Source organism: Macrotis lagotis, chromosome 4 (genome assembly GCF_037893015.1).
Source record: "Macrotis lagotis isolate mMagLag1 chromosome 4, bilby.v1.9.chrom.fasta, whole genome shotgun sequence".
In the NCBI taxonomy this organism is placed as follows: domain Eukaryota; kingdom Metazoa; phylum Chordata; class Mammalia; order Peramelemorphia; family Peramelidae; genus Macrotis; species Macrotis lagotis.
The window spans coordinates 113,467,523-113,489,881 of NC_133661.1; the positions used below are offsets into that span (position 1 = coordinate 113,467,523).

Sequence of the window (22,359 nt, forward strand, 5' to 3'; positions counted from 1 at the left end):
CCTCCTCATTGAAAAGACAAGAAAAACAAAAATCATTATAAATATACATATATATCATCAAGCAAAACAAATTCTCATATTATTTGTATGCAGTGATTTTCAGTCATGTCTTTTTCATGACCTCCATTTGGAGTTTTCTTGGCAAAGATACTGCAGTGGTTTGCCATTTCCTTTTCTAGTTCATTTTATAGATGAGGGAACTGAGGCAAACAGGGTTAAGTGATTTGCTCAGGATTGTACAAGTATAAGGTGTCTGAGGACAGATTTGAACTCAGGAATAGGAGTTTTCTGTACTCCAGGTCTGGCGCTCTATCCATTTTGCTATCTAGTTGTCCCAATGAGGGATATTTGATCATATGTATTTGGAGAGGAGAGATGGTTTAATTGTTTTTATATTATATTTCCATCAAAGAAAGAGCTCAGAGGCAGTTCAAATCCAGGTTCAGATTCATACTAGTAGTGTGACCTTGAGCACATCAAATAACCTCAATGCTGAAAGATTATGAATTGAAGGACAGTTGTCCTACTGGAGTTTTCTCATTGTACAGCTCCTTATACTTGTGGGTTTTTTTCTTTAGGTTTTTTTTTTTTTTGCAAGGCAAATGGTGTTAAGTGGCTTGCCCAAGGCCACACAGCTAGGTAATTATTAAGTGTCTGAGACTGGATTTGAACCCAGGTACTCTTGACTCCAAGGCTGGTGCTTTATCCACTGTGCCACCTAGCTGCCCCAGCTCCTTTATACTTGTAAAATTATCATCCACACAAATTCCCATTGCCCAAGTGTCTCCAAAAAAAAAGTGTACAATAGCTCTGTCCCAACCACCTTTCCCAGAAAATCAGGGAGTGGTACTTAAATTTTCTGACTTCCAAGCTAATAAGTGCTCTTTCCTAGATATGAGGCTGTTGCTCCCCCTTCTATGGGGTTCAGGACTGGGATATAGAAATACCTGAACCTCATAGCCAGCTGGAAGTCTCTACACTTGTAAAGGGAGGGTGTGTAGCAGGAGTGAGAAGGAAAACTCCTTAGAATTATTCTTCCTCCCTCCAGGAATCTGACCAGGCTAGTTGGATGAAATGAGTAGCCTAAAGGGGAAGGTGGTCAGGCGCCTGGGAGGGTGGAGGTGTTCAGGACCTTATCTCCATCACCAGGTATTTCTCTTCACTTGACCACGCCCCAAATCCTTATACAATGTGTGTGGGGGTGGGGTTGGAATCTCTTGGAATCAATCAGAATGACTGAATATCAGAGCTAGATGCAGAACCTTAGTTAGAAATTTTATTATAATAGAGACCCTGAAATAAAGTAATTGCTTTGCCAGAGACTTCAAGCTGAGGTCTGAGATTTTCAAAATGGTACAGTTCTCTTCAAATGTCCCAATGTATTTATGACTCCAGGTTCAAAGAATCAGAGAATTTAAAGAGGTTTTTGGAGATAATATAAAGTCCAATCCCTTCGTTTAACTGGAAGAAAACTTAAGGTGGGATGGGGAAGAGAGAAGTTAAAGAATCTAAGGGAAAGTCCATAGTGGGGGATGGGGTTAATTTTAATCCAGTCTTCCTCACTTAGTCCTTGGTGAATGAAAGAACAGACCAGTCAGAGGAAAGGGAGAAAGTAGTTGATTTGGTTAAATTAGAGGATTGTAGGAGGGGTCTAAATTGGAGGGAGTATATGTGTTCCTTAGCCCCCTTGGCCTTAGAAGGAGAGGTAATTAAGGCAGGTCTTATAGTGATGTTGCTGAACTCTGGTGCCTGCTCCTTTGGTCCTCGTTGGTCCCATATAACACTGAGATGGGGTTAAGGGGAACTGCTCGTCCTTAAACGGTGCAATATCAGTAAGAACCCCTTCCCCCCCAGGTGGTGAGGAGCACCAAGGGAGAAGTATCAGCCCCTAAGCCACTCCTTCTTAAGAGGGGGCTGTTAGGAGGATGACACAAATATTCCCCAGAGGGCAAACAAAGGCCACCCCCGGAAGTCAAGGGAAAGGGAAGGCAACTGAAGACACCCCCCCAGGAAGGAGGGGGAGGGTAGGCCCACTCCCCCTTTCAGACACCCCGGGCCCACTCCCCTAACTCTAATAGGTATTTCCTGTTTATGAAACAGGGACTGCGGCTGAGCCAGGGGCTCGTGGGGGCGCCGTGAAAGCAATGCACCGGATCCCCAAGTTATTCCCAGGAGTTGGGGGCTCCTGTGTGTGTGTGTGTGCAGACCCGGCCTATCTGGGAAGGAGGGTCCGCGAGGGGTCCTGAGGGGGCCGCCCTCAGCCCAGAGCCTGCCATCCGGTGACCTAACCCGAGGGCCACATCCCCCCGCGCACGTCGGCCAGGTGAGGGCTACCTCGGCCCCCGGAATCCCTCCTTCCAAGCGGCCCCCCACAAGCCCGAGGGTGGGTGGAGGGCCACTGGGCCGCCCCCGCCCCGGCCTCCCGGGGCCGCCCCCGGGCCCGGGCCCGGCCCTGCTTTAGGAGCTGCGTCACACGCCCCGCGCCCCGCAGCCTCCCCTCCCCGCCTCGGGTCACTTTGACACACGGCACACGCACACACACGCGCACACACACCGCACACACGCACACGCACGCACACGCGCGCACGGGCCTCCCCTCGGCTCCCTCCTCCCCTCCCGCCCGCGCCGCAATTAGCATATTAATAAAGCCCGGCCCAGCGGCGCCGGGGAGGGCGGAGGGGAGGAGGCGCGGGGCCGCCAGCAGCGGCGGCGGCGGCGGCGGGAGGGAGCGCCCCGGACACGCACCCGCACACGCGCACACACGCACCGCCTCGCGCGCACCCTCGCACACACGCGCGCAGACGGGGCTCCTTCCTGTCTCCTGCCCAGCCTGCAGGCCCCTCGCGCCAGGGGCTGGCGGACCCCGGGGCCGGCGCGGAGGCCGCGGAGCCGGACTAGGAGGCGGCGGCGGCCCATGCCCGGCCTGTCCCCGCGCGCGGCGGGCACCGTGACTCGGCTGGGCCCCCCGCGGCGGGCGATGTGAAGATGTCAGTGGGCTGCGCCTGCCCTGGTGAGTGGACGCCTCGCCCCCCGCCCGCTGCCCACCTAGGCCGGGGAGGAGGGGGCCGCGGGCCGCGGAGGGGGGAGGGGGCCGGCCCAGCCTTCCTGGGGAGGGACTGCCCCCCCCCCGAAAATGCGCAGCAGCCCAGAGGCTCCCGGGGGGTGGGCCGAGGGGAGGGGGTGGAATTCCCAGAATTCCAGGATGTCAGCCAATCAGAAGTGGCTTTGGACTTTTGACCCCCCCACCCAGGTCATCGGAGAGTTGTGATTGGCCGGCCCGGGTCGCCCCCCACCCCCCACTCCAGCCCTCCTTGATGGACTATCCCCTCTGCCTGACCCTGCTCCCTCTCCTCCCTTGGGTACCTGGGGAGGGGGCTGCTGCATGGAAACGGGGGGGGGGGGGCAGTGTGGGGCCCCTCCCCTCTGGGCCTCGTTGCCTGTTGCCTGGCACAGCTGCCCCCAAGAGGGGGCGCAGGGAGTGTGCCCCCACTGGGGGCACCAGTAATTGGGCCCCTGGGCCCCGTTGCTCCTTGTGATTCAGAGTAGGGGTCTTGAGGTCACAGGCCAGGCTCGTCTGAGGGACCAGGAGAACCCAGGAAGTAGTCTCTGGCCCCCTCCCCCACCCAGGGGAGGAATCTCTGGGTGAGGGGACCTGGGGCTGGCTGAGAGTCCAGAGTTGAGGCAGAGCCCGTGCCATCCGCCAGATTCCTGAGTGTCTTTACTACCTGCCAGAAGTGGCCTCTTTTGGATATGGGCATGCCAAGGAGATGGGTACCACGGTTGCTTTTGCAAAGGCCCAGGGGAAAGGATAGGGGCATAGGGAAGACCATGAAGACACCCTCAGGAGGTTCTCCTCAACACCCCAAGATCTCTGACCTCTGTGACTGGCTCATGCCCTCAGGGTACTGCACCTGAGATGTAAGAGCCACCTTGTATCTAGCGTGACCTGCGACCGACCCTTTTCCATATTTCTCAGGATTGAGAGAGAACTGCCAGCTGGGGTAGGAGGTGTCACCTTGAGGGATGAAGGTGGCCTTGATGGGGTCTTAGGGGGTTCTCTTCCTTAATCTAAGGGCAGAGGACACTGAATCCCACACTAGTCTATTCCCATCTCCCTAGGGAATTCATGAGTCATATGACCATTAGACTGAGCAGTTACTCAAACGTTTTAGGTGCCTTGATGTCTCTAGAGGTGAGACCAGGCAAAGGACAAGACCAGCTTTAAGTGAGCTGGAGGGAGTGTCAGTATTTGGCCCCCAATATGTTTAGGAAAAATGAAAGCTGAGAATGGTACTTCCTTTAGGAGAAGGGACTTCTCATCCCTACAGAATTTGGGAGATTGTGCAGAAGGGTTAAGACTGTTCTCTCATCATGAAGAATTGTTTCTTTCCTATTCAGGGGAATCCACCCCTGCCCTCCCCACTTTCCCCTACCTCTGACCTTTCCATCCACCTGCATTTGACTCTGGTATCTATAGTCCTATTTTTATTTTGTTTTTTAGTCCCCAAGCTCAAAGTAGAGGAGGAAGCCAAAGGATAAGCCCATGAGTCCTGTTGCTATGGTCTTTCTCCCTTCCCCCTACCCTTCTCTTTTTCTAACTAGTCTAGTGAAGGGGTGAGATGGTAGGATAGATGACTGAAAGCCATCATCACAGTTTTGCCTCCAGGAGAGCATGGAATCCTATACGGTGTATTAGTCTTGAGACCTTAAGACCTAGTGTATATCTTACTTTACAAGGGGCTAGGAGAGGTTCTCAGAGGGCACATTTGTTTTTTTCCCCCAAATGTGGGCATGTGGTAGGGAAGGCCAGAGAGAAGGGTCAGGCTCATTCATTGGTGTCTTGAAGTCTCTCAAAGGAGATCATTATAGGCTAGACTTTAAGGAAGGTTGAATTGACAGTTGGGGCCTAAGCTAGAATAGTCGGTGGGCAGGAGAATAATAAGAGGGACCTGAGAATTGAATTTTGTGAATCTTCAGACCTAGGGGATCTGGAGGACAAGGGATTAATCTGTCTAGGGCATGAGCAGACAGGCTGCTGGAGATATACTCCAAGAGATGGATTGAAAACACTTGTACAGAGACACACATAAACACATCATATGGACATGGACACAGGGAAGCTCATGCATAGAAACACAAAGAAGCATTTGCTCTTTGCAGCCTTGGAAGTCCATGAGGCCAGAGAGGCCCCAGGCAGCCAAGTTCCCAGGCTGGGCAGACCAGGTTTGGTCGCCTTCTGAAGCTTCCTCCTTCTTTGTGTGTGTGTACGTAGGTCTGTGTCTCCGACTCCTCCTCCCTCCCCCAGCACAGCAGAGACAGCACATGTCCCACACATGTGACTGAGAGGAGCCTGGGAGCCTTACATAGTGAGCACACACCAAGACAGAGACAGACATGAGCACACAGACATAGCAAAACCAGAAACAGACAGACAAACACAGGCAGAAGGGAAGCACCCTAGCTAGAGACCCCTTCCTCCCCTCAGCTCTGCCCCATGCAGTGTTGGGGGTGGGGGTGGGAGGGAGCCTATGCCCTAGTCAGTCCTGGGGGTTGGTGATATCTGCCCTATAAGGGTTAAGATGGGGAGTAAGGGAGGAGGAGGCTGAGGCCAAGGCTGGGCGCCAGGGAGAGGGGATGGCAGAGTGCCAGGCCAGCGGGAGGCTGGGCGAAGACAAAGGAGAGAGGGGGCTGGGGTCAGGGCAGCCTGGGGGCCCGGGTAGGGGGCGGGAGCTGTGGGCACCAGACTCCTGCCTAGTAGCTGGGGGATGGGAGGACGCCGGTCTTCCTGCTGCCCTCTATACTTTGGCACATGGGGACCTTCAATCCCCCTTTCCTTTCTCCTGCCTCTAATTTTATTTTTGTTTCTATCCTTGTCTCTTTGCATCTCCTGGCTCAGTTCATTAGATTGGGGTGGGAAGAAGATAAGCTGGGGGGGGGGCTGAGTTTTTTGATAATGTGCCAAAGTGCCTCTCCTTTCCCTTTCCTGGTTATTTCTGAGCTCCTGAATGGGCCCCATGAGAGTGGGTGGTGTTGGTAGCAGCTGAGGGGGCTGGGCTTGGAGCACCAAGGCCCTAGAGAGATGAGGTTAGGTGGGAAGGAGTGAGTGGGCTGTGGGACAGGCGCCCCCTGTGAGGTAGTATCACAATCATATAAGGTAGCTGGCTGGCCATGGTCACAGCTGCAATGAATATAAGGTTGTACCCTGAAATAAGAGTCAAAGGACCTAATTTCCATTCCCAGTTCTGGGGGGTGTGTGTGTGCGTGTGTGTGTGTGTGTTGCACATATTGTACCTGCATGCTCCTCAATTCATATCCTTTGCTCTGTGTGTGTGTGTGTGACCTTAGGCAAGTCACTTATGTGGTTTTGTTTCATCCAGTTGTAAGATAGGGATGCTACATAGTACCTGCTGGAGGGTATTGTGAAAGGCCTATTAAGATAATGGATCAGCAGACATCTTTTGGTTCTTCAACTTAAAAAGCTGTAATGGTTCCATCAGGCTGCTGGTGTTTTGGTGCTAAAGTATGTGAGGTGGACACAGAATTAGAATTGGTTGTGGCGGTCACTAGATCAGTAGATTAGTTCTGGAGACTCCTTTTTGGCAGGCTGGCTGGTGTCACTCTGTGGGAAATTTTCATGGGGAAATAATTGGGATTGAGGACTTGCTTTAGAGTTATTCACTTGCTCGGTACTGGAAGAAAATTAAGGATGTTGGGTTCTAGAAATTGTCCCTAAAAACCCAAGTGATTACAGAATTAGATGTAAAGTGAAAAGGCATATTGGAGATGTAGGTGAGCCCAGGCTTGACGCCCCCTTTGTGGGTTTAGACATGGATTAGATTGTGTGCAGTGGGCTGGGGGCTGTGCACCTTGGTCTGCCTAGTAACTTAACTCTCTCCTCTTCCCTGTTGTTGCTCACCCCACAGCCAGTGACCTTCCCCTCTGGCATCCTAGCACCATGCAGACTCCTGTTATAAGGGGTCATGCTTGGGCAGGTCTCTTGGCAGCAGTAACCAGAGGAGGAACCTGTGATCTTTGGGAAGGGTGAGGCTAGGGGTCTTCCTTTTGGGGATAGGAGGATAGAGGTTAAGGAAGACATGATCTGGAGTCTAGGATGATGAAATGAGGGGCCAGGCATTGGGTCCCAGAAGCTAGGAGTTGAGGGTCTCAGTCAGAACTTCTGTGGGGCCCAAAGTCAACAACAGCAACCCCTTTGGGGCCTCTATCCCTTACTCTGAGTTTGGGGGGGAGGGAGCTGAGCCCCCTCCTCAATCCTAGGATGTGGCTTCAGCTTTTTTTCTCCAGGTGGGATAGGCGGAGGAGATACTATGGGGGCCTGGTGTCAGTTTTACCCTCACAGGGCAGTGAGGTTTCCTGCCACTGCCCCCCCCCCCACCGCCCCCTTCTTCCTCCAGTCATTTTCATCTCTTCTCTCTTGCCTTGTCTTTTTTTTCTTCTGTTTCTCTTCTAGTCCTTGTCTCTCTTTTGTTTTTCTCAGCCCAAGCAGTCCCTCCCTCCCTCCTTCTTCCTCTTTCATGGGAGAGGAGAGGAGGCTGAGGGAGCTGGGGGAGGGTGGAGCCAGTAGGGTCCAGCTCCACCCTCCTCCGGCCCTGGGGCCTCTTTCAGAGAGACACTGGGAGGGAGGGAGGGAGGGAAGGAAGGAGAGAGCGAGCTAGCAGGCGGGCAGGCAGGCGGGCGGGAGGGAGGGAGGTGTGTGTGTCTCTGTGTGACTGTGTGTCTGTGTGTGAGTGTTGGAGCTGAGCTGTGACTCTCCCCCTAGCCCCCGACAGAGGGGCCCTGCAGGCCTGGTCAGCAGGGAGGGGAAGTCGGTCCGGCTGGCGGCGGCGGGCTGCTTGGAGGCAGAGGCAGAGATCGGCAGCGGCAGCAGGGAGGAGAGAGCGGGAGGAGGAGGAGGAGGAGGAGGAGGAGGAGAGAGGAGTGCAGAGCAGAGCGAAGCGGTGGCCATTGTTGAGGGAAATCTTGCAAACAAAGAGAGCTCCTTGCTCCCTGCGGCCTCCTGGTAGTCCCCTGCCCCCAGGGCCAGCTCCCCAGCCCCCTGGCCCAAGGCCCCTTGGCCAGAGGAACTTTCTCCTCTGGGCTGGGGCCCACTGCGCCTGGTACTTGGGTGGTGTGGGAGCTTTTGTGTGGCTGGGCTGGCCTGGCCCGGCCCTGCCGTCCCTCCGCTCTGGCCCGGAGTAGAGCAGGGCTGGCCAGGGAGATGAGCAACTGAGTACCCCCCTCCCCACCTTGCTGAGAGCAGCACCCACCACCCCACACTGCCCCCTCACTTCTCCCAGGTAAGTCCTGGCAGGCCTAATTGTGGGGGGGATATGGGAGGGACGGGTATCTGGTCCTGCTGGGACATGAGATCTTCCTCTTAGGGCTAGGTCTGCTGACCCTTGGCCCTGGCGGGGATGGGGGGAAAGGGCTGTCAGGCTAGTTCCCGTGGAATTGGCTGTGTGACCAGAGTTGTGCCCCCACCCGTAGGATCTTCATCCTGGAAAAGTTTTTCAGCTCTCTTTTGCTTCCTTAGCACATACTCCAGGCTAGAAGGGTAAAGGGGTCTTGGGCCTAAGATCGCCACCTCATTCTTTTCAGCCTTTAGGTTTGTTCAGACCCACTCCCCATTTTCCCTTCTCTCCCTCCCCCTTTAGGTTCACCCTTTTCTCCCCTTTCTTCCCTATTCAGCCTAGTGAGGGGGTCGGAGTAACAGGGACAGATGGCCTGTGTGATTTACCCCCACCAGGGATTCCCCTTCCCTCCCACCCCATGGTCTGGCATGCTGGGAGTTCTGTGGGCCTGCTTAGGTCAGTGAGTCTGAGATTGTGCCCATTATCCAGAGATGGGGACAGAAGTCCATCTTGAAGATTCCCTTTAATTCATTTCCCACCATTTTGTGTTTGGGGGTATCTCATCTTGCCTGGTCTCCTCTTGCTGACCCCAGATACTAAGTAAGTATATGGTTATTCTTCCCAATTCACAAGAAGAAAAAACTTGAGTATTCTTCCAGTTAGATTAGAAACCTAGGAGTCCTTTCTCTCTTGAAGGCCCCCAAGGAGCTAGTAAGGTAGTTGGGGTGAGAAAAGATGTTGCCTGAACATTCAGAGAGGGCCTGGGGCTGGGGGGTCTTGACTCCTTGGTATGTATGCTGGTACTGGCTCTGGTCTTTCACGTTCTATGGCTTGGACTTAGATCAAAGCCTTAGTATATCTCTGTTTGAAGTAGAGAGCAGCCTTCTTGGGGGCCAGAGGGAGGAGTCATAAAATAGTGCTGTCTGAGTAACTGGACTCTGTCCCTTCTGGAGTAACCCACCTGGGCCAGGCCAGCATATGGGAGCATGATGGGGGAGGGGGAGGGTGCCCGCGCTTCTCATACCCTGCTCCTGCCCAGGGCTGCCCTGTTCCACCTGGTGCTAGGCATGTTGGGGCAAGCTGGTTGCAGGGGCAGGGTGGGCAGGGTCTGTGAACATATATGCACAGGCATATGCAGCACCTGACCTGCAGGCGGGGAATGTGGAGATCCCTGAGCAGGGACAGGGGCTGATGGGATCATCTCCTTTTTCAGTGTCTTTCCTCACTGGCACACAGGTTGGTTTCTGAGGAGGGACTTGGGGTTATCTTTGGGGCACCCCTTTTCTTCAAAGGCAGATAAAACCTTCTCCCCACACAGACATGCTCAGAGGAAGGGGAGAATTGGATTTAGGGAGCTGATATAGATTCAAAACTTATGGGCCCTCAACTTTAGCTCTGGATCTGTTTTGTCTGTGCTGGAGACTAGGCTGTTAGAATGGGCAGGGGAATGAACTTTGTTGCTCCTCACCTACAGCTGAAAAAGTAAGCCTAAGCTTAGCTAATTATGTCTTAGAGGTGACCAGACTGTTAGCCTGAGAGCCTATGCTCCTTTTCCTATCGCTGGACAAAATATGTGATTTTGGAGATAGCTGCTTCTCTCCCAGATCTCCATCACAACCAAGGAAGACTTTGTTCAGCATTATGCATGTCTTTAGGGGAAACACCTCCCGCACTTTTACATGCCTTCACCCAGACCTATCCATTGCCAAGGTTTCAGGATACCCCTTCCCATATGTGTAAGATGGGAGGGCCTTCAGTGGAGATAGTCCTAAAAGAGAAAGGATTATGCCTGAGTTGAGTCCCTGGTTTGGGGGCACACCTGCTCTGTAGAGGAGGGATTGGAACTGATAAGAGAAAAGCCGTTGGGGGAAGGGGAGGCAACTGTTTATCTGGTGGGTGGAGACTGAAGAATTTCTCCCTTGCTGCCCAAGGAAGGGACTTGTCCAGGTCTCCTCCTAAGTCTCCTTCGTGGGGTTTTTTTTGGGGTTTTTTGGTTTTGTTTTTTGTTTTGTTTTTGTTTTTGTTTTTTAAGGTTTTTGCAAGGCAATAGGGTTAAGTGGCTTTAAGTTTCCTTCTTTTGATAGTGGTAGGGTAAAGACTAGAAACCACTCGGACTTGTTTCTTAATGTGGGAACGAGAATAAGAATCTCTCCCCCCCCTTTTATTCATAAAAATAAAAAAACACGAAGACCAGAATCAGGTTGCTCTTGCTTCTACCATAGTCCCTTTGTAATCTGAATCTCTTGGTGGAGAGGGGACATGGCCTTCATCTCTGAGCTGGTGTGTGGTCATGAATGTTCTGGAAGCCTCTCTCCTCAGGTTGGAGAGGCCAGGGTTGCTGTGTGTGATTGCTTGTTCTCTAAACTCAGGTTTCTTTCACTTGCAGAGTAGGGGTCTCACAGAAAGTTTAGCAAAGAGGGACTGAGAGCCAACCAGACCTGAGTTTCTCACTGTTCAGACTCCCTAAGCATAGTCCCTTCTTCCTAGGTTGTTCCTCAAAGTCATTCAAGCTGTACTCGCCGAAGGAGCCCCCGAACGGCAACGCCTTCCCCCCCTTCCACCCGGGCACCATGCTGGATCGGGATGTGGGGTAATATCCTAGTCCCACTGCTCCCTTCAGACCCCAATTCTCCTGTTTTCCCAGTTCCCATTGTCTTTATTTAGGCTAGTCCCCCAGCCTATTCTGCTCAAAGTTTGTTGGAGTAGGAGAGATTGTGATATTTTCATCCCTCACTTTTTCTTTCTCATGGCCCCTTTTCTCCACAGCCCAACTCCCATGTACCCGCCTACATACCTGGAGCCTGGGATTGGGTAAGAGGCTGGTGATGGGAATGATCTGACTTGGGGCAAGGGATGGGGAGACCTCATGAGTAGGGGAGCTGGGGGGACAATCCTGACCTTCCCACCCTCTAGGAGGCACACACCATATGGCAACCAGACAGACTACAGGATATTCGAGTTAAACAAGCGGCTGCAGAACTGGACAGAGGTATGTCTGGGGGTAATGTATATGGGAAAGAAAAGATTGAGGATGGGAAACTGGGAGGTAGCCGACAATCAAAGACAGCTCTCTCTAGCAGAGGCCTGAAGAAAGCAGTTAGATATGTGGGATTTAAGGGTGTGTGTGTGTGGTTAGGGATGGAAACCACTTCCATCAGAAGACTATTGACCTGCTATCTTTCAAGAGTCCCTTCCTCAGCTCTGGGGGTTGGCAAAGATATACCCACCTAGAATGAATCTCAAAGTCTCTGAGATCCTAGTTTTCCCTTCCTCTGCAGGAGTGTGACAATCTCTGGTGGGATGCTTTTACAACTGAGTTCTTTGAGGATGATGCCATGTTAACCATCACCTTCTGTTTGGAAGATGGACCAAAGAGATACAGTGGGTATCAGAAGCTGGGAATGGGGATGGGGTTGCATCTTTTTTCAGAGGTTTGATCCCTCTGGGTTTGGGGCAGTCCAGTGGTGGGGTCTTTTTGAACTGAGATCTGTTCTATCTTTGCAGCTATTGGCCGGACACTGATCCCACGCTACTTCCGCAGCATCTTTGAAGGAGGTGCTACAGAGCTGTATTATGTGCTAAAGCACCCCAAGGAAGCCTTCCACAGCAATTTTGTGTCCCTTGACTGTGACCAGGGCAGCATGATCACTCAGCACGGCAAGCCCATGTTCACCCAGGTCTGGGGACTGTGTGTGTGTGTCTGTGTGTCTGTCTGTGTGTCTCTGTGGGTGGGTATCAGGGAAGTTCTGGGACTCTAGCCCAGAAGACCGAGGGTGTGGGGTGTGTGTGTGTGTGTGTGTGTGTGTGTGTGTGTGTGTGTGTGTGATCCTGTGCCCTTTATATCATGGTCATCTCACAGATGAACATGTCAGGTGACCTGCAAAGAGTCTAAAAGAGGATGAATGATGTGGAAGGAGGCAGCTATGTCCTTGTGTGAATGGAGCAAAGGGGCTAGGGGCAGGTTTGTGACAGGTATGTCCTCAGGTCTGTGTGGAGGGCCGGCTATACCTGGAGTTCATGTTTGATGACATGATGAGGATAAAGACGTGGCACTTCAGCATCCGGCAACATCGTGAATTCATTCCTCGAAGCATTCTGGCCATGCATGTGAGTCCTGGGATTTTTGGAAGCTAGGTCTGCAGGGATGGTGAACTTCTGTGTTGGACTGTGAGATGCTTGATTCTTTCCCTCCACACATACATTTCTGCAGGCCCAGGACCCCCAGATGCTGGACCAGTTATCCAAGAACATCACTCGCTGTGGATTGTCTAATTCCACTCTCAACTACCTCCGAGTGAGTTAGGTTCTAGCACCCTGGTGCTGTGCATAATCACACACACACACACACACACACACACACACACACACAATTTTTTTTGTCTCTTTTGTTGGTTAAAAATTGGCTCCTATAGGGGTGGCTAGGTGGGGCAGTGGATAAAGCACTGGCCCTGGAGTCAGGAGTACCTGGGTTCAAATCCGGTCTCAGACACTTAATAATTACCTAGCTATGTGGCCTTGGGCAAGCCACTTAACCCCATTTGCCTTGCAAAAAAAAAACCCCTAAAAAAAAATTGACTCTTATAGTTCTGACATTTTCTCCTGCTCATGTGCCCCCAGCTCTGTGTGATCCTTGAGCCCATGCAGGAGCTCATGTCCCGCCACAAGACTTACAGCCTCAGCCCTCGTGACTGCCTCAAGACCTGCCTCTTCCAGAAGTGGCAGCGCATGGTTGCACCCCCTGGTGAGTTCCTTCACTCCACTATGTGATGCTCTTAGTCCCATGCTTCAGAAAGTCTGTGGTTTCATCTGGAAGCTGCTCTTCCCCTAGGTAACAGGTGGTATCCCCTACTTGCTTAGGACATGGTTTCCTGAGTTGCTGTGGCCAAAAAATTCTTCCCCTGGTGTTCAACTTAGTGATAAACTTCTCCAGACTTAGCTTAAAGCCAAGTCTTTCCAGCTTCATCAGACTTTGAGAACCCAGCTCTCCCTTGGTGTAGTCTTCAAGAACTCAGGGTCATTTATCTCCTCAATGAGGTATCTGAGTAGAACCTTGGATTTTTCTCAATGTTGCCCCTCCTCAAGTTGGTGATTCTGAACTCTGACCTTACCACCCCAGGGAACAGAGATAGATAGGGCACTTTAGGTACCAGCATGGTAGCCAGGCCTGAACAGGCCTGGACTTGAGAGTTACTTCATCTTGCTATAGGACCTCAGAGTCCTAACTCAGCCCTCTGAAGTATAAATCCTGAAATGTCCCCAGTCTCCCTCTGGCTGCTTTAGCCTTATCCATTTCCTATTTTCTCGTGAATTTTGCAGCGGAACCAGCACGGCAACAACCAAGCAAGAGGCGGAAACGGAAGATGTCGGGTGGCAGCACGATGAGCTCAGGGGGCGGCAACGCCAACAACAGCAACAGCAAGAAGAAGAGCCCTGCCAGCACCTTCGCGCTCTCCAGCCAGGTACCTGTAAGCATCTCGGCTTCTCTTCTCTTCTCTTCTCTCTGGCCCCCTCAGGAAGCTTCGCCCTCCCCTCCTGGGGTACAGTGACTCCAATTGTGGACATGGGGACACACAACAGGCATATGGAAATGCGGGGATACTGGGGCACACATACATTCAAGGACACTTAGTCAGACACATGGAAGCAGATACACACTGGCCACCCCTCCTAGGTCTGTGGCCTCTTCCCTCTCCCTATAACATATAGACTTAAGGTTTGGGGGGTTCTCACCAATGAGTCCAGCATCCTGGGTATAAATGTCAGGCACTTGGGGAACCTGAGTGTAAGTTAGAGGAGTATCTGGGATATTGAGGAAGGTCAGAGGTGTTGGGGTTAAGAAAAAGGGATTAAAGGATTGGATAGATGAAATAGTTGTGTTGGAGATAAGGACATGGGGAAGGAGAACAGGGTTTTAGCAAATGTGGGAAATCTGGGGGATTTGGGGTTAGTTGGGGATCCCTACAGATTTGGGGAGGTGGGTTGGGATCTTTTGGGTCTGAGGGAAAGTTGGGGTCCTTGGGGGGGTTAGGATCCCTGTGGGTGAGGGCCTGCTGGGGCCAGGCATGCCGCTGCCCCGATTATGTTTGGGGACCTCCGCCGCTCTCAGGATGTGATGGTGGTGGGGGAGCCTACCCTGATGGGCGGGGAGTTCGGGGACGAGGACGAGCGACTCATCACCCGTCTGGAGAACACACAATTTGATGCGGCCAACGGCATCGACGACGAGGACAGCTTCAACAACTCCCCAGCGCTGGGTGCCAACAGCCCCTGGAACAGCAAACCCCCCTCAAGCCAGGAGAGCAAGTCGGAGAACCCCACATCTCAGGCCTCCCAGTAAGGGCTCCACCTGCCCACCCTGGGAGCAGAGGGAGGACCAGCATCCCAGAGACTGAGCCTACAGCTGTCCATCTACCTGCAGGAGGGACTGGAAAGTCAGGGGAATGGGGAATGGTCGGCCTCCAAGAAATGTCTTGACATTCCCCCAGAGCTGTGGTGCCCCTGATGCTTGGTTTCCGCTCCCCTAACCTCCACCCCTGCAGAGCCCAGGGGCATTGTCCCATGTCCACTGCCCTTAGGGACTCAGTTGGGGGCTGGGATGAACTACCCACCCCCCAGTTCTGGGGGGGGGAGAGAGGGGACTGGCCACAAGGCCTTTCTCCTCCTTCTTCCTTCCCTGCCCCTTCTCCCTTCTCAAAACCCAGCCTCCTTCCCCTCCAGCCAAGGGGCTAAGCTCTGCTCCCTCCTACTACCTTCTATCCTCAACTTTTTAAAAAACAATAATATTATTAAAAATGTAAGTTTAAAAAAAGTTCTCCCAATCTCTCCCCTTCTTCCCACTTCCCCATGTTAGGTTCAGCATCCCTGTCCCTCTGCTCTCCACCCCCAGGCAGGCAGGAGCCTGAACTGGGCCATTTTATACCTTTTGAGCTTCAGACCAAGGAGACACTGACCATCTCTTCCCTTCCCCTGGAGATGGCTGGAAAAGGAAGGGGTGGACCTCTCTGACCATTTTCCAACCCCCCTCAATTGTAAACCATGTACTGTGTCCTGCCCACTCCCCCAGGCCTTCATCTTCCCTTCCCTGTACCTAGTGCTTGTAAATGGCCCTGGAATCCCCCTCTTCTCCCCATTCCCCCTACCCCTACACACTCTGTGTCCTCCAACTTGAATTCTAGAGCAGCGGTGGTGGGGAGGACTCTGGGGACTATGGTGCCTGCAGGGGCTCATCCTAGGGGATTGGGATGAAGGGCCTGTGTTTGTCACTGTTTTGCATTTTGTCTCTGTTGGGAGGGGAAGTATGGAATTGAGGGAAGATCCACTCCTGCCCACTCACCTTAACCCAACCAATCCCACCTCCACCTTCCCAGAGAGGGGAAGGAAGGGATGCCTATGATTAATTGGGGTGGAGCCACTAGGTGGCATCCTGAGTCAGCTTCTGGGAAAATAGTGCCCACTATCTCCTTGTGTTTTGGGGGTAGGACTGAGCCCAATTGGCACCCAGGTCTCCAACCCCCTCCTCCCCCCAGTACTTTGTGCTGCCTTCACATGCACATACACACAACACACATTCTTCACAGGAGGGAAGACGAAGAGATGGGTTTTCAACCCTGTTCCCCAGAAGGGCAAGTGGAGACCTCTGAGTCCCTGCCTTCATTTACCTCCTTCCATTTCCAGTGACTCCTACCCATCTGCCACAGCCAGCTCAGAGCAAAATGTAGTCAGAGCTGGAGGGAGCAGGGGGTGGGAGAGAGGGACCCCCATTCCTAGCTCCCCAGCTGTAATGCCTTTTTTTTTTGTTTTGGCCATTTGAGTCCTGTATGGTACCGATCAATAAAAAAGACTTTTCGGTTTGTCTTTGTACTGACTGGTAACTAGCACTGCCTACAGCACCACTCCCAGTTCAATCCCTTCTTAATCTCTCCCTGATCATCCAAGAACCTACCAGAAAAGATCCTTTGATTCTCCATATGGGTAGCAATGTCCCAGCCAGTTTGCCTGTCCCACAACTGTAGGCTCTTGTTTCTCCTCAGCTCCCTTCCTCTTCATTGAAACCCATTTCTTGCCAACTTAGACCCATTTCCCAAATGATTGACCTCCAATATTCCACTCTCAGCTTATCTCCATCTCTGTCATTCCTTGTTTAACTTTTCCTATTTTCCCCTTAATCCCTAAAATTTAACTGGTTAAAGCCCTTCTCTCCCTTTATTTCAATTCACTAATTCCCACCCATCTTATCCTATTATCTTTAATACTGCCTCACTGACCTCTGTTATCCTTACTGCTCATCTCCAGTGGAATTCATAACCTTAAACTGTTGCTTTCCCTAACTGTAACTTGTTCTGGGCCAGCAAAAGAGGAAGCCTTTTTCTCAATTCAACCTAGGGTAACCTAGTAGTCCCAAGGGCTGAATTTCAAGTTTGATGTGGAGGATGACTTCTACAGTACTTAGGCAGTACTGGGAAGAGCTAGGGAGGGTATGTTTCTGAGCATATGATGGCAAGAATTGGGGGAAGATTATATCATCCCAGTAAGGAGTGGAAGGGGAAGGATGAGTCTGGGCCACAGGTAGTTATTATTCTGCCTTTTCTTCTTGCCCAAAGGATTTATTCCTCTCATCCCAGTCTCTAGCAAGAAAGTGAGGATACAGGAGGATAGGGAAGCCTTTGTACCCAGAGGAGGAGACAAGGGCACAGGGACATGGTCACTCTGAATCCCTACACCACACAACCACACAGGCTTTTCAATCCTGTCCTGGAATGACAGGCAGGAAGCAGGTTTGGGGGGATTTCCTGGAGGGGCCCTCAGAGCCTACTATTTCCCAGGGGATTTGAACATAGAAATACTGTATCCTAGAGATGATAAAATTTGAAGCTATACATGTTGGAGGTAGGCACCTTTTCCTTCCCCTGGTAGCTTCCTCCTATCCCTAGTCAGGAGGCTATTGCAAAACATCTTCCAGCACAGTTTAAGGCTTGCTGAGGAAGATGAAGGATAGGAGTGAGTCTTAGAGGTGAAGGTGATGTGTGGGGCTGAAATGAACTTAGTTCGGTAACTCAAAAAAGGAGGAAGCAATGAACAAGTCTATGAAGGTCATAAATTGCAGAGAAAGAACTGCCTCTAGCAGGGTCTGGACTTTATAGCCTGTGGGATTATAAGACTGGACTAAGAACTTGACTGGCAAGGATTGAAGAAGTTAAAAAGAGAAAAGCAAGAGATTTCAGACAAACAGACCATTATCCGTTTCTTGGTCTGGATTGATCCCTAGAAAGCCTATACTATAGGGAAAACATGGAAGCCCATGAGGATTGAGATAGAGAAGGAAATGAGTCTACAGCAATAGGATCTGAGGTGGGGAGGTACAGAAGGAAGAAAACTACCCAGTGGGAATAGGGGATGTGAGTCTGGCAGTAAACTAGGAACTCATTGCTGCTCCCATAACCTCCTTCCAATGTTTATCATGTCATGGTCCCTTCCCTCTGGGGCCTGACAAATAGGACTGTGGGGAAGGGAGGGTGGGGTGTCAGTGAACAAAGGAATGTTGGGCATGATTCTGGATGGAACAGGGGAGTAAAGAGGTTATTCCCTCAACCCTTTGCATTACAGACTTGGTGAAAAGTTTCCTAGCTGAGGAGGAAAACGCCTATGAAAAGGTGAAAGTTTATGATAACAATGACCAAACAAAAAAATTCTGTAAACCATATTTCAAGAAGTCAGAAAAGAAAACTCAGATCTGTTTGAATCAGAGAAGAAAATGAAAATAAAAATAATCTAATAAGTACCTCCTAAAGGAAATCCCAAATTGAAACACCCAGTAAAATCATGGTCAAAGGCCAGAGCTTCCTGGCTAAAAAAATATTGAGAATGATGAGAAAAAATAATTTAAAAATTCCAAGGAACTATAGTCAGAGTATCTTACAAAATTATACTGCAAATATTGTAAAGGTTGAAAAATCTTGAAATGTGATATACCAAAAGACAAGAAAAATTCATACAATCCAGAATAATGTATTCTGTAAAAATGAATACAATCTTGAAGGGAAAATAAAGACCTTTAATAAATTAGAGAACTTTTAAACATTCCTGCCAAAAATACCAGAGCTGAGTGGAATCTTTGAAAAACACATAAATGACAAGAGAAATTTAAAAAACAAAGACTAGAAGTAAAGAGAATGCTCATCAATTGTTCTTTCTTAAAGAGGATCAAAATCACAATAGCATCATTAATGTTGGGGTCAAGGTACAGTGTGATCAGACCAATATGAACTTTGAAGGCTATAGCACAGGTTGGGCACAAATAGTCCACTTGAACATTTGTAATGGAGATGTCTCTACATTTGGACACCTCATGTTTTTTTTGAGCTACTGCAATTCTGCTTCACTCATAGAGTACTTTCTTTGATGAGGTGATGCCATGCTGGGTGGTCCTATTCCAGTGTCTTTCATGTTTCACAATTTCAAAGTTCTTCAGAGAGACTTTAAGTGTGTTCTTGTATAGCTTCTTCTGACCTCTGTCCTGTCTTGTGTGAGTTCTCCATAAAAATAGCTTTTTAGACAGATTTTTGGCATGTGAACAACACCCACTGGAGTTGTGCTGTCTTCAGTACAAATTGAATGCTTTGCATTTTAGTTGGAGAAATGTAAGGGACTGTTGTTGTGTGTGGGAGAATTGTAAACTTTCATCACTTGGTGTCCTCGAGCACGGAAGCACTATTTTACTGGTTGATTGGAGAGTACCATGGGAGTGGGAGTGGACCAGGGACCCGGGAGGATATTTAAGCACTTGTATTTGGTTTAATAAAAGGAGATCTTGGAGATCTAGGATATCTGGGAGATATGGGAGATCTGGGAGATCTAGGAGAATTTGTTTTCCTTGTCTCCCACCCCCTCAATGTTCGCCTGGGTAAGCAGCTAGCCAATAGGAACTTAACAGAGAAGGAACTTCAGTGTCCAGTATCTTATCTTACTAGATGATCTTTAGAATCTTCTTAAGATAATTTAAGTTTCCTGGCATGGTGCTAGTATATAGTCCTGGTTTCACAGGCAGTCAAGAAGGAGGTCAGCACAACAGCTCTGTAGATCTTCAGTTTTATAGGCAATCATACTTTCCCCCCCACACACTTTTCCTTTGGAGCCTCACAAACACTGAGCTAATTCTGGCAATGTGAGTATCAGTCTTATTTATGGATCCATACCTAGAAAATATATTGCCAAGGTAAATAAGCTTATCCTCAGCATTCAATATTTCTCTATTTGCTATAATCAATGGTTCCATGTATGGATGGTGTGGTGCTGGTTGGTGGAGAATGTCTGTTTTCTTGGTATTAATTGTTAGGTTAAAATTAGCCAGGTCACAAAGAATCTATACTCTGTTACATCCCAGCCTCAGAGTCTGCACCGAGTACACAATTATTTGTGAACAAAAATATCATGCACCTGTTCTCCTTCCACTCTAGTCTTGGCTTGTGGCCTTTTCAAGTTACATAATTTCTATTAGAATGGTAGCTGAAGGGGTGGCTAGGGAGCAGTGGATAAAGCACCAGCCCTGGAGTCAGGAGTACCTGGGTTCAAATCCTGCCTCAGACATTTAATAATTACCTAGCTGTGTGGCCTTGGGCAAGCCACTTAACCCCATTTGCCTTGCAAAAACCTTAAAAAAAAAAAAGAACGGTAGCTGAACTTGTTGCCATTTTCATTCTCCTTGAAGGTGCCAGACAACATTGCTGAAAAGATCAAGGCACATAGCCTTGCTTCACTCTTCTGATAAGTAGAAAAGCACCAGCATATTGTCCATTATCCAGAACCCCGGCAAGCATGTCATCATGAAACTGATACACAATACTGATGAGCTTCTCCAGGTGACCAAATGACATGACCTTCCATAGGTTCTCACAACAGACAATAGCAAAGCCTCTGATCAGATTAATGAACATGAACATTGTATATAGACCTCTGTTCTGTTCCTAGTATTTCTCCTGGACCTACCGGGCAGCAAACACCATATCAACTGTTCCTCAACCTTTTCTGAAGTCACACTGACTCTCATATAGATGATCATCTTCCAGGTGAAGGATTAGTTTATTAAGGAGGATTCTAGTAAGAATTTTGCCAGCAATGACTAAGAGAGAGATCCTTCTGTGATTGTCACAGGACAATTTACTCCCCTTATCTTTATAGAGATGGGCAATGTGGTGGTATCCTTGAACTCTTGGGGGGGAATTTTATAAGAGCACTAGGCCCCTCCCCCCACCCCCTTGTAAATCCAGAATAGAATTAACACTGGGGCATTGCCACATTAGAGGAGCCTAATAGCATTCAAAACTTCTTCTTTAGTTCAACTAGAGAGGGATTGACTTCAACCTGAACTAAATGGTTAATGGCTTCAGCACTGAACAATGATGGTCTTGTGATGGTCTGTTAAGAACTCTCCAGGAGGGGTGGCTAGGTGGTGCAGTGGATAGAGCACAGGCCCTGGAGTCAGGAGTTCAAATCTGGCCTCAGGCCAGATTACCTGGCCTTGGGCAAGCCACTTAACCCCATTACCTTGCCAAAAAAACAAACAAACAAAAAGAACTCTCTAGGATCCTGTACTTATCATTTGGTTCCATCAACATGGAGTAGTTGAGATGCATAATAAATCTTTGGCCCATAAATAGCCTTCAGGGCATCATCAAAGTGCTTTGGATTATTACTATCAGTGTAAAACTGAACTGCAAAAATCCTTTATCTCTCTAAGTTTTAACTTGTACTTTACTTTTGATGGAGTTAAACACTGCCTTCTTAGAGATGGACAAACTATTCTGCTGGTAAACCAAGTGGTATTTTTCATTTAGTAACTTAAATTTCCCTTTCATTTTCATCAAATCAATCTTGATGTTTGTGAGTGTTCTAAAGTTATACACCAAATTTCTGAAAGCCACTCACTCTTTCGCTGCTCTGCTGTTACCAACTGTGTGTTGGCCCAGCTTTCCCTCCCAGTTAGCAATAACTTGTTGGAAGAAGCTAAGTCTTCTTGACACTAAGTCTTTCCAAAGTCATCTTGCCTTGGGGCCTTCATTTTTGTTGAATGGCAGTATTTAGCTTGGAGAGGATTTGTCTGTGATTAGTCCAGCACTCTGCACCACATACATCACCTAAGTCAGGGCTGTCCAAAATTCAGCCTGTAGGGTCTGCAGTGTGATTTTAAATGCAACGAAGGTGAGCTACTGCAGAACTCTCACTAAAATGACAAATCAAAATATAATGTCTATTGTTTCAATAAAAACTTTTAAAAGTAAGGTTGGACAGCCCTGACCTAAGTTTTTCTTACATCCTGCCTGCCTTTTCTCCTTAGATTACATTTCAGTGTTTGCTACAAGGGTACATCTGTTAAGTTTTATTGCATTTAGGTAAATAGGAAGGAGTGTTAGTAATGAGGAGCTCATGAGATGTACAATCTTAGTAGTAAGTAACCATTGCTGTTGCTATTTTTGTCTCCAGTCTTCCCAAAGACTCCCAGCCATATCTGTCCCTACTCTTGCATTAAAGTCACCCAGAATTATAACATTATACACTTTCAGCACATTAATAGTGTGGATCTACAGATCTTCATAAAATTTCAGGGAATGACAATAAATTTAGGTTTATGTATATAATGGGATATTATTACAATGTAAAGAAATTGATAATAGGGGCAGCTGAAGGTCCAGTGGATAGAGCATGGGCCCTAGAGTCAGGAGCACCTGAGTTCAAATCTAGCCTCAGACACTTAATAATTATTAGCTGTGTGACCTTGAGTAAGTCACTTAACCCTATTGCCATGTAAAAAAATTGATGATAAAAGGTATAGATTCAAATAAACCTGGGAAGACATTTAAACTGATGAACATAATGAGAACAATTTAAGCAAGTAATAATGTAAAGGAAAACAACATAGAAAGACTTGAGAATTCTGAAATCTGCAATGACCAATCATGACTTCAGAACATTAAGTATGATTTCTGCCTCTTGGACAAGAGATGTAGAATGAGACATA

General features: G+C 49.3%; 1 protein-coding gene across 6 annotated transcripts; it reads left to right on the forward strand.

Moving 5' to 3' along the window:
* Positions 1-2,703: 2,703 nt before the first annotated feature.
* LDB1 (LIM domain binding 1) lies at positions 2,704-16,198 on the forward strand. 6 transcript variants are annotated; one of them, XM_074233845.1, is made up of 11 exons: positions 2,704-3,010; positions 10,836-10,938; positions 11,115-11,159; positions 11,262-11,337; positions 11,627-11,729; positions 11,853-12,025; positions 12,321-12,455; positions 12,559-12,642; positions 12,966-13,089; positions 13,665-13,813; positions 14,455-16,198. In XM_074233845.1, exons 1-11 carry the CDS (start codon positions 2,986-2,988, stop codon positions 14,683-14,685), a joined length of 1,248 nt encoding a protein of 415 aa, XP_074089946.1. In that variant the 5' UTR covers positions 2,704-2,985; the 3' UTR covers positions 14,686-16,198. The 6 variants fall into 6 exon arrangements, with proteins under 6 accessions (XP_074089946.1, XP_074089947.1, XP_074089948.1 ...); XM_074233846.1 differs by having other exon boundaries at positions 13,665-13,807; XM_074233847.1 differs by having other exon boundaries at positions 2,714-3,010; positions 12,333-12,455.
* The last annotated feature ends 6,161 nt before the right edge of the window (positions 16,199-22,359 follow it).

What these genes read in the sequence shown, in the direction of transcription:
- LDB1 (XM_074233845.1), top strand. Translation starts at nt 2,986, where the DNA reads ATGTCAGTGGGCTGCGCCTGCCCTG. An exon ending in ATGCTGGATCGGGATGTGGG is followed by an intron (nt 10,939 to 11,114) that starts GTAATATCCTAG and finishes TTTTCTCCACAG; the next exon opens with CCCAACTCCCATGTACCCGC. An exon ending in TACCTGGAGCCTGGGATTGG is followed by an intron (nt 11,160 to 11,261) that starts GTAAGAGGCTGG and finishes CCCACCCTCTAG; the next exon opens with GAGGCACACACCATATGGCA.